This window comes from Lygodium microphyllum, unplaced genomic scaffold (assembly GCF_053477565.2).
Source record: "Lygodium microphyllum isolate KBCC unplaced genomic scaffold, Lygodium_microphyllum_v1.1.10 scaffold_31, whole genome shotgun sequence".
Taxonomy (NCBI): Eukaryota; Viridiplantae; Streptophyta; class Polypodiopsida; order Schizaeales; family Lygodiaceae; genus Lygodium; species Lygodium microphyllum.
The window spans coordinates 2,004,545-2,021,412 of record NW_028229514.1 but is presented as its reverse complement, the minus strand read 5'-3'; the positions used below and the strand labels follow the sequence as shown (position 1 = coordinate 2,021,412).

Here is a 16,868-nt window from a genome sequence, read left to right as displayed (position 1 = left end):
ACTTCCACTTATGGGTCGTCTCTGGTACGTCTTCAAGCATGCGTAGCTGTAAAAGTGCATTCCAAAAACGCTCTGTATACTGTGGAATAGGCTCACGATCGCGTTGTTGAAGTAAATCCCATTGCTTGATAGCCTTCTCATGAAATTGCGGTGGAAGGAAATTTTGCATGAACTTCTTGAAATCTTCCCATGTAGCAAGACATTCTATGCTCTTGCGGACGACAGTCCACCAAAGTGATGCTCTATCTATCAGATTATTAGTAACACACTTGATTTTATCTTTCTCGGGATAAGTTTCCTCATGGAAATAGTCATCAAATTGGCTAATGAATGATAAAACAGTCTTTCCTTCTCTTATGCCATTGAAAGTACGAAACTTGAAACTTCGTTTACTTATCTTGGATTCCTTGCGAATGGTTTGTGCTTCAAGAGTGGCGTCGATGGTACGGCGTATCAAATCTTCAGCTTGAGGTTCTTCTTTATTAGTGGATGCTCCTTGTAGCTTTGTCAATTGCGCTTGCAAGGCTTGCCTAGCTCTTCGCTCTTCGTCCAATTGCAACATGATAAGATCCAGCTTTTGTTCCATGGTAGGCTCGGGTAGGTCGTCTTCAGCCATAGGATCATCCATATGTGGGGTAGTCATCCTGTAAAACTCAACAAACCTTTCTCACTCAAAATCAGTTAGCGGGATGAGCGTAGCTCAAATTTGGGGTTACAAGGCTATGTATTTTTTTGGGTATTTTCTTCTTCAATTTTCAGAAATTCTGAAATATTCCTGTCTCCGTTTGCTGAAAGTACTTCAATGAAGTTGTAGATAGGTAAAACAGCTTGCTGCGAACAACTTTCCAGTTCTGAGTTTTTGCAAACGAACAAGTCTTCTAGGAGTTTCGAGCGTTAGTCAGTTCTGATTTAGTCTGACTTGCAGAGTTGCAGACTTAGCAGACTTGCAGGGTTGTGAACTTGCTGAACTTAGCCGACTTGCAGAACTTGCAGGACTTGATTAGTGTCGACTTGCGAAACTTGACTTCTGAAGCGCGTGACCGAGAGTTTGCAGACTTGTCTGCCCAGTAGAACTTGCAGAGTAGCTTGATGACTTAAGGTTAATAAATTAAGCTTAAGCTAATAAGCTTAAGAAGGCGCCGTTTTTTTTTCTGATCGTGGGGGGGGGGCGGCCGTTTTGATTCCACGAGATTTTCGGGGGCTTCCTCCTCTTGCCACGATTTGCCACGATTTGTAGATTATGAAGCTTTTAAGCTTCTTAAGCTTAAAACTAAGCTTTTTTAATGAAGAAGATTAGAGCTTTCTCACTGTTTTATCACGACTTGATGATGGAGTTGAGGGAGTGGTCCTCCGCCGACAGAGAGTGGTCCTTCGCGATCTGAGAGTGGAAACAGGGGTTCTTGATCGCCAGAAGTCTGCCTGTATCGACGGTTCGCGACGAGATTGACTGTAGAGGCCGTTTGTTCCTGGAGCTCCGCCTTCGCCCGAGATTGGTAGCGATTGGAAGCCCTTGATCTCTGCTCCGCTCTGATACCACTGGTGCGCAGATCGGACGCAGGTAGCTCACGTAGTGAATTCCCAAAGGTCCCCAAGAACAAAAGTACTCTACTTTTTAGCACAAAGACCAATGTAAAAGCAAGCACGACATGAGACAAGAGACAAATTGGGTTGAATCTCCCCCATGCCTTGTGTGAGCGCTTCACAAAGCATGTATTTAATATATATTTCCAATCTTTTTGCTCAAAAATATCCCAATTACAAAAATATGACAAGCTTTTAGCTTTTGAGTTTGCTTTCTACCAAAAATAGAAAAATAAAGCTAATGGACGGTGCCCAAAGAGTCTGGCACGCCCAATCTCAATGTCCAAATAAAAATAACATATCCAGGCGCATAAGCGCATACAAAATAATAATAAATAGTCGATGTCTCTATAGACATAATCAAAATATAGGCGTGGCGCCTATCAAAATATAGTCCAAAGATCGGAAACCGGCTAGACTCCAATGCTTTCCTCCGCACTGCTGCTATCTCTACACATCAACTGAAGCATTCACAATCGTTAGTAAAATAACACAATTAAACCAACAAAAGTGAATACCTAGCAGTCTTCAGCTACATAAATAAATCAACTAGTTAGAAATAAATCCTAACCTTAATTTATTACGAGTGCGCACTCTAAACTCATAAACGTTTATTAATTTAATATGCATTTTGTGGAATCACCCGCTATGGAATCACCCATGTACACACTAAATTAATGAAACGCCCGAAAAGGACAGGCGTCCCCATCAACTTCTCGCACAAAGAATCCTCTTTGCGTATGAGCCCCGGTCATCTAAGTTTACGGAATCCACTGTAAAACCTCACGGAATCCACCGTGGAATATGCCTCCTGGCATCAGTTTTCTATCTTTCACATTGACATAGTTCAACATTATACCTCACAATGTTGCTAACCAATCTACATGGTCTGGCTTGGCATTGTTTCCTATAAGGATTAACACAAAATGCACCCCCAAAAGCATTAACACAACACTTATCTTTTTGCTCACGTAGGACCTTTAAATGAGCAACAAACTCCCAAGTATATGGATTTATCTTGTTCTCTCTCCACCTTGGTAATGCTTGTCCTGTAAACCACCTTTTATTAGAATCACTTTAGGTCCCCTTCTTATGATCATGCATTTTTTTGTGGGTAATCTTTTGGGACACCTACATATTACAATGATGGGATTATGTCCAATAAACCATGATGTTATTTATTTGGACAATGTAGTTCCTCTCATCTTCCAAAAGAGACACTTTAGGCACCCTTCTTATCATCATGCATTGTTTTTTTTGGGTGACATCTTTTGGGACACCTACACATTTTAATTATGGCATGATGTAAAATAAGCTATGATATTACTTATTTGGGCAATGGAGTGAAAGCTATCTAAGAAATCTCACCAAAATATTTCCCTTAGAACAAGCATTACCTATATTAGTTCCATTTTCCTTCCACACTATCTAATAGAATGAGTTCTAACTTGCTTAAATCCACTTTTTTTGCACTAACAGGTTCAAACTTTGACCTTTTAGGATCATGATGGATTCTATCCTTGAAACATATAGCTATTGTCACATGATTGGTTGCTACTTGCAAAATCTTGCAAGTAAATTGCGTGTGTTATAGAATATGAAGGACAACTAGATAGGCTATGGATATAGGCACCAATGTATTTTCTGTAACCATTTTTCAATCTATTTTCCATTTTTATTTCTTTATAAAAAAAACTTCCATGTGCACTCTTACCATGTCATTGGCACTCTATGTTTGTTCTAAACTACTTGGGACTAGGGGAAACCCTAGAACAGGTGCTTGGTACATTCCTTGTTATTCCTACACGATACACACCACGAAGGTACCTTAACTATCTTGGAGATCCTAGCTCTAATAAGTAGCCTATTGATTGTCATGTGTCACTACGGGTCTTTAATATCCCTTTCTTTCTTGCACACCTAAAGTGGGTTGCCTATGGGGGATGTTATAAGCTTAGTTAGCTGCACCAGTTTGGGGGTTGGTCAAGTTGACCATTGGGTTTTGTGTCCGGATGTGACCTTACAAAGCCAATGACTCTCTCTCTATAAGGCCAATTGATGAGCAATTGATCACATGTAGTTCTTTCTAGGTTCCTCCATCCCTAAGATCCATCTAAGTCTTCAAGCCCTTGATATGGATTGCCTTGGATAGCCTCATGTTTTTTGTGATTGGGGGGAAGCTCCCCTCTTGCAGGATCACATTCTTGGGTTGTGGTAAATTGTGTGATTTTAATTGGCAGTCTATTGCCAAGAATATCAAACCATTTGGATTGTGGCCAATGGCGCCTCGTAGTAGTCTGAGAGGAATCAATCCAATCCCTTAAAAGGTGTACCGATAGTTGATCAGAAAGAACCTTCTTAAGTAGACCAAAGAGCAATCTATTGGCCTTGTTTGGGAGGGACTCTAATCCAAAGCCCCCATCCTCCTTATCAATTTTCAGGGTATCCCAAGAGATTTGGGCCACCATTTCCATCATGTGTCTTCCATATAAACTATTTGAACATTGTTTCTACTTACTCCACAATGTTGTGCTGATTGGAAGGAGAGCCCATATATATGCAATAGTAGTGCTGATCATAAAATGCAACAGTAGTGCATCGAAGAAGCTTACAAGTATTTTAGGATATCCCCAAATGTGAGTTGACCAAGGGCTTGCCAGACATCAAAGTGTCCTGGCCTCTTGTTGCACATGGGGATGTTCTTTTAGATGGCCCTTGTGCTTGGGCGCTCAACTATTGTCCTTGCACTTCCAGACTATGCTGTGCCAACCCACCAACTCAGCACCCATACAAACTATAGCAATCCAACAATCCTGAACAATCAACCCATCTAGGTACTCCATTATGCCAAACAAGAGTACACCCAAGTCCATAGTATGCAAATTCTCCTATGACCAAAGGAGATTAAAAATGGAAGTAAAATGTATCCCATGTCATGATATGATGCTGCCCCCTAGATGCCTACCTTCTCCATCGAGTTCACACTAAAAGCACACTTATATTAACATAGCTCAATAAGCAGAACTTTTTTTGCAAGAACATAGGTCCAATATGAGTCCAGAGTGAAAAATACAAAACAAACTGTGTGCAAAAAAACCATCATTTCAGCTACCTTACTGAATAATCTACAAGAATCATTAAAGAATGATATACAGTACTAATGCCCAACCAACTTAAACCTACAACAATCTAACTGCATCTAACTGAATCCTCTCAATCATGTAGCTTACTAAAATCTGCTGTTGTGGCTCCTGCCTCTACTGGGACTGGCCCTGTTGCAGCCCAAAATGCCTAAATTGACTTAAAAACTGAAGTGTCCAATGTGACTACCATTTCAGGTTCCAGACTAAATAATCTAAGAGATTTAATAACAGGATGGAACTCATGGCATCTCCCATCATGGCAGGTTCACCTTATACCCTGGATTGAATACAAATGACTTTTTTTTATTAAAAATGCTCAATTATTTGTTCATTCAAAGAAAATTTCTCATGCTTTGGGAGGATTCCTTGCTAACCATGCCTAGTACTAGAACAATGTTGATAATAAGTCTTCCTTTTTTGGGACTTCATGCCACATTTACAATAAAATAGGGTGTAGTCTAGCAATATAATTTAGTCCTTTGGATCCTTTTAAAGAAAATGATGTAGCAATATAATTAGCCGTTTGGATCCTTTTAAAGGAAATGATGTGCTATTTATTACAATGACATAAAGATAACTTGAATTTCAAATATAGAAATAGCATGTACTTGGTATCTCAACTTGTTGTCTTCTTGCAAAGAGCTAACATCTCATCTAATAAATACTTCATCTAGTAGGGTTACAAGTTTAAAATTCAAAGGAATTGAGAAGAGGGATTGTAGAAGCAAGTTTTGTCAATATATGACATTTTGTATATGTTTGAGGACCTCATTATTAGTGTCATCTACTAAAATCTCCACCAATTGCAATGCTAGATCATCTACAATATAACTAATTGATTTATTTTGAACAAGTAAAGGAAGTCCTTTAAATCAATGTGATCAATAAAAAAATCAACATAACAATAAATAAATTTAGAAGAAACTAAATAGAAATAGAGAAACATACATATTTTTAAGAGAGAATACAAAAGAGACAAGTGTGTGCCATACTTTCTAGCTAGACCATTGTCATTTTGTTATGGGAAAAGGGGGAGAAATCATAGCCATGCATTCTTGATTACTGATTAGTAAAGATAAAGCAAAATGTAGAATATTAATTATGATGCCAACTAACTTGGGTTAAAATTTTAAAGCTTGAACAAGTAAGGCAAATCATTACCTAAGCATGCTAGTTTTGTATAGTAGCAATATAAGGCTCCTCCATTTATGAGTCCCCATTTGTAGCTGATATCCCATAGAGTTTTAGAGCCTTTCAAAACAATAGATCAAAATGCTTGGGGGGGGGGGGGGGGGGGAAATGATAATCCTTTGAGGTGATGCCTGCTTCTTGCACCAAATGATTAGTTCAAGGCTAAGCCACGTTTTTATTAAGGTTAGCCACTTGATCTTGAGACTCACATATTCAACTAATTGCCACTAGAGCATGTTTAACTCTTCCTCAACAATCACATCTATCTCTACATTAGCATTTTTGCATGCTAGTCTTATTAATTCCATGATAGCATAAACACGTTGATGTACCAAGTCACCAATTAATGATGCTTTATATTATAGATTACTCAACTTGACACAAAATGCATTACGTAGGGTAATCTAATCTATGTCACAATTATTACTTAGACACTTATCCAATTATCACCAAGCTATCTGAGGGTTCATGTTATTATCTTTAGTAGAGGAATTGGATGACAACATTAATTACTGTAACCCACTCATGACAACAAATAAGAGTTCGGATCTAAGGCTACCTAGCATATGATGTTGTAAATCTCAATTTATGTAATTGACTAGAGTTTGTTGCATTTTTCCTAGTTTGGTTGCTATTCTTCCTAGTTATAGTGTGAACTTTCTATATAGTAAGTGGTCTAGAGTTTGTTGTGCCTTGGATTATGTAGGGCATGATATGGACTACAATATGATGCTTATGCATTATACTTGGACCATGTTGGTCATTATTAAGAAACCACGTATCATTCACACGCCACCTCCTCAATAGGATGTCGATGCCCTCTAGGAAATACATGCACAAATTTTAGGTAGCTAACACTCATATTTTATTTCAGTGCATTATTGCATTTGGGAGCCATTGGTAGATTGGCTAGTACTTCGATGCTCTTAGGAATTGTATTCTTCAATGAATGATAATAGAGCCTCATGGCAATTCTAGCATAACTAAATACAACAAAAACATTAATACTCTTTAAGGATGAAATTCAATGTTTCCTTTGGTTCTAATCCACAACATCCAACCCATTTTACTAACATAAATGCTAATTCATGTAGTTTCATTTGAGAATAAAACCCCCAATGCATGTAGTGTGATAATGTGGTTGGATGCATCTACATCATCAATACTTTCTCATTTCTCATCCTCTTGCTTGATGATTTGCTTCCATTGTTTGTTCTTGTTCTCTCCTGCTTGATTGTCTTTCTTCAACATCAGAATCTCTATAGACTTACATGTCCTCAATGTGCAAGTGTGTCCGACACTAGCATGTGCCATCACTTTCCATTACACACATTGCAATCTTTTCACTCTCACATGGTATACACCTTTCAAGCACGTCACATGATATTGGAAGATACTTTCAAAAACACATCACAAAAGGTTGTTATACATTACAAGATTGGTATGCATACACACACACACACACACACAAGGCATTTCATTGCAATACTGTAAAAAACAATCTAATAGTAACTAAAAAGGTTGCATTTTTTGGTATTTTGCCACTTTGACTTCATTTTTCCTAGGTTTATTTGGGAATATGTGTTGTACAGATATATAATACAACAAAATCTTTGTTTGTGTATGTTAAGTCTAACCACCTAGGACATTATTCCATTATAGCCCCATATATATATATATATATACGTAGAGAGAGAGAGAGAGCGTGCACAAAGTTGTTACGCTTAGAAGTTAATGTTAATGTTATAAATACAACTATAATATATTTAAATTCTCATGATTAATTTTAGTTTACCAAGCCTTTCTTGTATACCCATCATAGCTACCCATGTGGTCTAGAAATGGGGCCTGTATAAAATTTAAACATATAAATAAAATAAATAAAATACTAAATATTAGTAAAGTAAAAATAAGATTGATCTAGTCACCTTAGTCGAGTATGTGGGCTAGGTGTGGGGCCAGCAAGTTTGGCTAGGTGTTGTATACCCAAAGCTAGAAATTTTAGTGTTGTATAAGCTGTAGCAAAGGCACATTCACTTTCTACAAGCTCGAGTACTAGCACAAGAGACACATGCTATGGTTGCACAATAATCTCTTAATCACTTGGCATTTCTAGAAATGACATATGTTGTAAATGTGATTATAAGAAAATAAGCTTGAATGCTTGCATGGGAATGGAGGGGATAATGGTTGGCATGGAGCATTGTGGAATTGTAATATCTTGTGTTTTGTCCACACATGTGTCTCTTTGGGTGTGAAGGGGGGGACTTGTGGATGAAATTAAAACAAAGGTTGAATAATCTTTACAAAAGCCTTTCCTTTCTCTCGTCAACTAGAGCCGCCTCAAATTGCAATTGAAATATATGTTCCTCGTGGTTTTCATTTTTCTTATCCTCATCACCACCGTGATAGTCATCATCACCTTTGTCCTTACCTTCTCGAAACCATCAGTATCAACTTGAATTGAGAAATAGAGAATTGTGATAAACATCATATTTATCTTATCCTCATTGTACCTTTAACTCACTATTACATAAAAGTAGGGAATCACATCCTTATAATTCCTTATGTAGGGATTTTCAAAGGAATGTGGGTAATGCTCTATATTCCCTATTATAAGATGTAGGGAATGTAGGGACTTTCAAAAGAATGTAGGGAATGCTCTATATTCCCTATTATAAGATGTAGGGAATGCAATTTCCTAGTTATAGATGGGGAATACGTACTTGTCTACATAGGAAATATTGGAGAATTTCCTATATTTCACCAAATTGCCTATGTGGGGAACGATTGAAAGTTCCTTGTGTCCGAGCTCATAGATGTTGTCCACTCATTCCTTCATCTTCTCATCCTTCTACCTACCGTCTTTTTCGATGATTCATGTGCTGCTTTTTCGTCTTCCTGGTCATCATCTTTCATGTTGTCGATTCCCTCCTTGATTCCAAGAAGGTCACTGTCCTTCTAAGCTCATACTCCACCTCCTTCAATGGCACGTTTCTGCAAACATGCCAAAAAGCTGTGGCTTTTCCTATTTAAGGCTTAAGCTTTTCTTGAAGCTGAAAGCTTTTATTTTTATCAATAGCTTGATGACATTGACTATGTCATTAACACAACAATTATATTCATCCATTAGTATAGCGTGTGTCATCGTTTGCCTAGCTTTTTGTTAAATGACGCGCTTTAGAGTATTCCTTCATATGCACATCTTCAATGACGAAAAGACCTTCTATCCCAATGATAGCAAGATTCCATTTGTCTTGTCAAAGAAGAAGTTGAACACAATAGTGGATGCAAAATCTTCTGTGATAATTGCTTCAAAAGTTGTCCAGTAAAGAGTTCAATAGTTTGTGATAGTGGTGTCTCCTTGTATTGTAGAGTTAGCAATATCATTGGTTCCTTCTTATTATTAGCTATAAAATAAGCCTTTACACAAGGACGCATTCTACTCTTTGGCATATAACATCAATGCTTGGAACCAACAATAAACTCTCTGTAATTCATCAAATAGCATCATATTTTGCCTTTCACCCTACTCTTCTTAAAATCCTTGTTTTGATATTCAAACCCCATGTCAAACAGTCGGTCAATTTCTTCAAGTAGCTTTCCTAGCAATTTTTCCATCAAGGCCTCTCAACATTTAGAAAGGAAGTCTAGCAATAGCCAATGAGCATAAGATAGAAAGAAGTGGGAGTGAAAAATAAACATTGGTCCAAGTTTTTTTAGAATTATCGCTCTTGCTAATGTGATAAACACTTTTGTTGAAGTCAATATTACTTCTCAAGGTTAGGGATCCATATTCATGATCATGCCAAAAGAACCTCATCTTCCATGCAATGTTTTCTAACAAGAACATGCTTTGGGAAAGAACTCCGTGCCCAATCACTCATGCAATTTGCAAATTAGAAAGCATGCTATGCAATCAATCGAGCGATGCTCCCACAAAAAAAAATTTGAATGCAATTGTGCCTAGCCTTACTACATGTGCTTATGCGTCATGCAAATGCAAGCACAAAAGATACACACATCGGAAATTAAACTCATAATGATTCTAACTTAAGAGTCCAAAATTTTGGTAGAAAATTCCACCCTCAGGTTTGCATTGGTAGACACGTACCGTCATGACATCGTGCTGCTATTTTCAATGAGAAACTTATGGGCAACCCCACATGGTCTCAAGAGGATGTTGGGTGATGGACATGGTCACTAGAGGATGTTGATGATGCAAAGTAATTACTCACTTATTTTCCTTTTCTATATGATGATGAACCTCCTTATGGGATACTATTGACTTTTTAAATCAGGATTCACAACCTACACCTATTGTTGCTGATGATGACCTTGGCATTGATCTGCCATGTCATTCCCACAAAAGGAACAATGGCAGGAGGCCATGGAAGCTGAGTAATCAATCCCTTCTCTCTACAGCTACATGGGTTCTAACTGAGTTACCATCTAGACTTACTGCTATTAAATGCAAGTGGATTTACAAGACTAAAATAAAAGCAGATGGAACATTTGAGAAATTCAAAGCAAGGCTCATTGTCGCCGAAGGTTTCTTAAAAATTGCAGGAGTTGATTATCAATAAGCTTTCTCACATGTTGTTCATATTAGCAGTATTAGGGTCTTGTTAGTTTTTTGTTGTTGAATTTTATTTGGAGGTTCACCAAATGGATGTGAGAACTACTTTTCTTAATGGTGATTTAAAGGAAGAGATATACATGGAACAACAAGATGAATTTTTAGTCAAACATAAGGAAAATCTTGCTTGGAGAGTTGATTGGGCACTCTATGGTCTCAAACAATCTTCACGAGCTTAGTATCAAAAGATTGATCTCTTCCTTACAAAACAAGGTTTTATCTCTTGTTCTTTAGATAATAACTTGTATGTTAAGCACTACAATGATAGTTTTGTTATTCTTGCTCTATATATGGATGATACAATACTTGCTTCTAACAATCTCAACTTCCTTCAACAAGAAGATTTTATCTTCTGCATTTGACATGGTTGAACTTGGAGTCATAAACTCATGTCTTTGTATTCAGATTCAATGCTATCGAGAAAATGGTGTTTTATTACAGTGTCAAACAAAGTTCATTGAAGATATATTCAGAAGTTTGGTTTGGATTTTGCACATCTTCCTAGGAATTCTTGTCTTATGAGCTCTACAATTAGCATTACATTAACCTTATACTAATCTTGCTAGATGTCTGCAATTTGTTCGCTTCAATTCTTACCCTGTCATTCTTTTTACTGCAAATTTTCTTGGAAAACATCTTAGTTCTCCATTCCCTAAACATTGCAATGCAACTAAGTGAGTTTCAAAGTATTTGAAAGGCACCAAAGATTTTGGATTGGGTTATCGATGCCAACAATACTTTGATTCTCTATATTCACTTCAACTTTTATATCATACAGATGCAGATTGGGCAAGCTCTAACTTATCTATGCATTCTACAAGTGGAAAGCATTCCTTCATCAATGGTTATTTTGTTTCTTGGACTAGCAAGAAACAACATTGTGTTTATGTTTCCAATACAGAGGTTGAATATGTAGTTGCATCTTTAGCGGCTCGAGAGTTAGCATGGCTTCAACAAGTTCTATAAGATATTGGCTATTCTCCTCTCTCTAGCACATCACTTAGATGTGATAACCAAAGTGCTATTAGTCTTGCTAAGAAATATGTTCAACATAACAAGTCTAAACATATTGCAGTGCATTATCATTATGTTTGATATGAAATAAAAAAAGGCACGACCATGATTGAACATTTTCCAAGTGAACAAATGACTGCAAATATATTCACCAAATGACTCAATGAAGCATGATTCACTCTCTTGCACTTGAAACTTGGAGTTTTCTCAACTTCAAGCTTTGAGCATTAATCTACCATGACATTGTAGTGCAATTGTACATACTCCTTGTAGGCACCATACACTTCACATGTGAAAATATACCTCTGATCTCTTGGTCATCCTTGTACATACATATTCAGTTTCACTTTACATGCACACGATAATCCTTTTCTTGATCATGTTTGTTCATTTGTATATAGGAGCTTGGGCAGTTCCCTTGTGCCCCCCAAGGGTTTTTTCATCCACAGCTAGAGACCTTTGTTTGAGTGGGGGTTTTTGAGCTATATGCAGGTCCTCACGCTATCTAGACTAGGTCTGGTGCGCAGATCGGACGCAGATAGCTCACGTGGTGAATCCCGGAAGGTCCCCAAGAACAAAGTACTCTACTTTTTAGCACAAAAACCCATGTAAAAGCAAGCACGACAAGAGGCAAGAGACAAATTAGGTTCAATCTCCCCCATGCCTTGTGTGAGCGCTTCACAAAGCATGTATTTTATGTATATTTCCAATCTTCATGCTCAATAATAGCTCAATTACAAAAATATGACAAGCTTTAAGCTTTTTGAGTTTGCTTTCTACCAAAAATAGGAAAATAAAGCTAATGGACGGTGCCCATAGAGTCTGGCACGCCCAATCTCAATGTCCAAATAGAAATAACATGTCCAGGCGCATAAGCGCATACAAAATAATAATAAATAATCGATGTCTCAATAGACATAACAAAATATAGGCGTGGCGCCTATCAAAATCTAGTCCGAGTCGAAAACCCGCTAGACTCCAATGCTTTCCTCCGCCACTGCTGCTATCTCTACACATCAACTGAAGCATTCACAATCGTTAGTAAAATAACACAATTAAACCGACAAAAGTGAATACCTAGCAGTCTTCAGCTACATAAATAAATCAACTGGTTAGAAATAAATCCTAACCTTAATTTATTACGAGTGCGCACTCTAAACTCATAAACGTTTATTAATTTAATATGCATTTTGCGGAATCACCCGCTATGGAATCACCCATGTACACACTAAATTAATGAAACGCCCGAAAAGGATAGGCGTCCCCATCAACTTCTCGCACAAAGAATCCTCTTTGCGTATGAGCCCCGGTCATCTAAGTTTACGGAATCCACCGTAAAACCTCACGGAATCCACCGTGGAATATGCCTCCTGGCATCAAGGTCTCACCTATATATGTGTAGATTGTGATCAATATGATAGTGTTTGGGGTTGTATATGGTGTGTCTCTTCTCTTTGTCTATTGCATCTCTACATTTCAACATTTACTTGGTCCCTCCGAAGTGCTTAACTAGCCTCCGTCAGCTAGGTCCTTTCGAATAACTCCCATAACTTCTAATGAACTACTATCCTCATCTTCATATGCCATGCTCTTCATTTTGAATGCCCCACTTTTTAAGCTTTTGTTCCTTCATTGATCTAGCTTTGCATACATATTTTCTTTTGACTTGCCATTCATTCTAGAAAGTAGCCCAAAACATGACTAAAAGTAGCTCCTTCTTATCTTTCAATCATCCCACTCAATCAACCTCATCTTGTTTTATTAATGAACAATAGAATATACCTTTTATCTTACATATATGTGACTTTATGGATAGCCATGTACTTCACCAATTTTAGCCCTCTTTGCACCTCAATAAACATGTGAAAAGGAAGTCTCACTAAACTATACAATAGTTAACTCTTATTGAGCTAAGAATGCATTAGCTTCTTGAAAAGAATCTCACACCTAGGACAGCTGGGTAGGAGTATATTCATTGTTACATTTGTGAGCATTTGTTTATGTTTTCATATATTCTTAGATATGACTATGAAGCTTTGTAAATGACGGTTCCTTCATTGCAAGTGCTTGCATAGTGACCTATAGAGAGAGGGAGAGAGTTCATGACATATCATGGATATCAAGCTTTGCACATGATCCTTTCTCTAGAATAGGCTTTTGTCTAAGCATCTAGATATATTTATGAACCAATACAATTTGCAAGTAATAGTTAATTTTACTAATGGATATTTTACAATGTGTACAAGACTCATGGCACATGTCATATGGAGGCAATTCCTCAACAGGAGGCTATGGTTAGATGTTGATCTAAGGGGTAGATGGATACCCAAGAGGGAGAGAAAATCTAAGGAGAGAGGAACCATTCTTCTTATCACTTTGAGCCCAATATAGAGGAGTACAATGAGACGACTTACACAACTATGATGGTAATGTAGCTTGAGTCACAATTCCATATATTAATTGGATACTTGTTTGTATTTTTAATTATGTGGTGCCACATATTGTATCAAGACTTTGGATGCCACTAAGTTTAAATGGACTTTTTATTCATTTTTACCGAGGGTGGATCAACACTTCTAAAAGATGTGGAAAGGGCAAGCTAGTAATATCTCTTATGGTGTTAGTGGCTCATTACCTTTGTGTCTCCTCTAGTTGGAGGCCGTTGTTTGGTCCATTTTAAACGCATCATTCCCTTTATACCTCCTCCAACAAGGCTATCCTCATGATATTCATAAAGATATGGGTAAGGATACTACTCTAATGGATTCACAAAAGTCTCACTTTCATGAATTGGAAGCCAAAATAGTTGAATCTAAACCTCTCTTACTATAGAGCATGATCATGCTTTATCAGAGATGCTTGCTCTAGCTACTAGACTTGGTACCTCCAAGGGTCAGCCATTTCGTGTAATACACGTCCAATGTGCACCTTTGTCAAGGTCAGCCATTTCGTGTAATACACGTTGACGTCAATGTGCACCTTTGTCAAACGGGTGTTTAACAGTTGGTTTGGGAAAAAGAAGGCCAAGACGGATCATGGCGGTGCGCACGATCCACGAAGATTGAAGTCTGGTGGGACATGGATGGAAAAATAGGCACACGGTGATTGGAGCTTCCGTCGTCGTGGACCATGTACCGGGCGGTGGACAGTACAGCTGTCACCGAGAATGTATATATAGGCAGAGGCCAGAAGGTTGGGCGAAGCAGTCAGTGACAATAGGATTGGGCTTTACGTGGCATTACTAGTTATATCTCGTGTCCTCTGCATGTACTCTTGCAATACTGACACAAAATACCCTGTCTAATACCCCATCAGCTAGTTCTAGCAGCTCATCGTCGCTGTTTCACTTTCCAGCAGGACGACCAGTAAAACGTCACGTCTAGTTCACTGTAGATCCGATAGCTGTATGGCTGTGAGGATGGCAGCCATGAGCCGGTTCGTAGTAGGTGCCACTTACATATTGATGACGATGATGGTAATGATGGGGTCAGCGTGGGCCTGGGTCGGGCCAACACGAGGAGATCAAGGAAGGTCGGACTGCACCGCTGATGAGCCGTATGTGGCGCCGCCACGGTTCAAGGGGTGCAGGCTGCAGTACTACGTGCAGGTGCTGGTGGGGGACCCCAGCCTCAACCAGATGCTCCTGCCGCCGCTCAACACCAGCTACACGGGACTGTTCGGCCACGCGGAGCTCTTCGCCTTCAACGTCACGTCGGGTCGAGACCGCACCTCCAGGTTGTTGGGCTCTGCGCGGGGCTTCACCATCGACTCCAGCTACAGCCCGGACGTGTCCGGCAACAGCATCGACCTCATTGAAGTGGAGTACATCTCGTACGATGACGGCATCTACAAGGGCACCTTCCAGATCCAGGGCCAGATCAAGGCCCAGGGCACCAACGAGGTAGCTATCATCGGGGGCACGGGCAGCTTCCGTGGCGTCCGCGGATACGCATTCATCTCCCGCCTCCTCCTGGCCGGGAACTACCGCCTCTTCCATCACGACGTCCGCTTCCTCCATTGACTTCTTACCATGTCCATAGAAGCTGTTCGATTCGTCCATCCACTGAAGACACTTCTATACAATATGCTCCGTTCCATTTGCAGTTTGCTGAATATGATCATTTGGCAGCTTCAAGGCACTCCCTCGAAGATTGGGAGAAAATGAAAAATCACAGGGAAAATTATAACAAGTAAATAACTTTTGTTTTTTTTTACTAGCACTTTGCAAGTGATCGCGAGGCCAAATCACAATTAAAGAGTTCGTCCAATAACAAAATATGGTGCGTGTGAGAATTTGTTTAGATTACGTATTCACGTATACGTGATATATGATAGATGGATATGATGTTGTTGGTTGCAATATTAGTTGTGTTGTATTGTATTTTATGGACACGTTTTCTTTTGTGATGTTTTCGGGATGTAATATCATTGGTGTCGATATTGACTTCCACTACCAATACAATTTGTTGATCTTAAGAAATAATTTGTATTATGTTTTCAGGCATACATATTAACGTTGTTATTGGTGTGTTTCTCAATGAAATTTATGCTTGTGGTTTCGTTTCTGTGCATTTTTCCTTTTGCTTGCAAGTGTTCAACAATGTTTGTAGTTTCCTATTTTGCTTGTAGCTTTCATACTCTATTATCATAGTGAAGAGTAATTCCATGTCTATTAGAGAATTTCAGACTTGTAACTTGAGAAATAGATTAATGTGCATCTGAGTATGTTTCTCAAAAGCATAAAATGTTTGACTATAGTAGTATTTTGTTATTTATAAGGTCATTGCAGTGTGCATCAAGTCTGTTTTTATTCAATGTTTGTGTTAAAGTGTTTGTGGGTTCTCATCTACAAAATTTTGTTTGTGAATGTCCATTTTATTATTTTCCAATCTTTCCATGTGTTTAGTTTTTATTGAGAATCTACATGTACGTGTTGTTTTTTAAAATGGGCTAAGAACGTGAAAGTTCGCAAGCTTAGACACTATAGAAGGTGCTATGTAGACTATGTCATCATGTGTTTCAATGTTTTCATGGATCAAGTGCTACCACTCATAGTGTTTATAGTTGTGTTCTATGTATTGTATGTACTACATCTACTTGTATAGGAAATTGACTTTTTGGAAACTATGTTTTGTTGTTCTTTCACATTTGGAATTCTTTTGTTGCCATGATCAAATCGGTACACTTTTTTCCCAGCATGCAAATCTTGTGAGCTTTTAACATGTGTTGAACCCATATTCCACATGGGAGAGGTATTGTGTCTGTTCTTTTAGTTTGCATGTTATTATTATACGTTGATG

General features: G+C 38.4%; 1 protein-coding gene across 1 annotated transcript; it reads left to right on the top strand.

Annotated features, from left to right (window-relative positions):
• The first annotated feature begins 14,779 nt into the window (after positions 1–14,779).
• On the top strand, positions 14,780–15,949 carry LOC148009260 (uncharacterized). The gene has a single exon (XM_087673576.1). The coding sequence runs from the start codon at positions 14,975–14,977 to the stop codon at positions 15,587–15,589; it is 615 nt and encodes a 204-aa protein (XP_087529702.1). The 5' UTR covers positions 14,780–14,974; the 3' UTR covers positions 15,590–15,949.
• Positions 15,950–16,868: the final 919 nt, after the last annotated feature.

What these genes read in the sequence shown, in the direction of transcription:
- LOC148009260 (XM_087673576.1), top strand. Translation starts at nt 14,975, where the DNA reads ATGGCTGTGAGGATGGCAGCCATGAGCCGGTTCGTAGTAGGTGCCACT.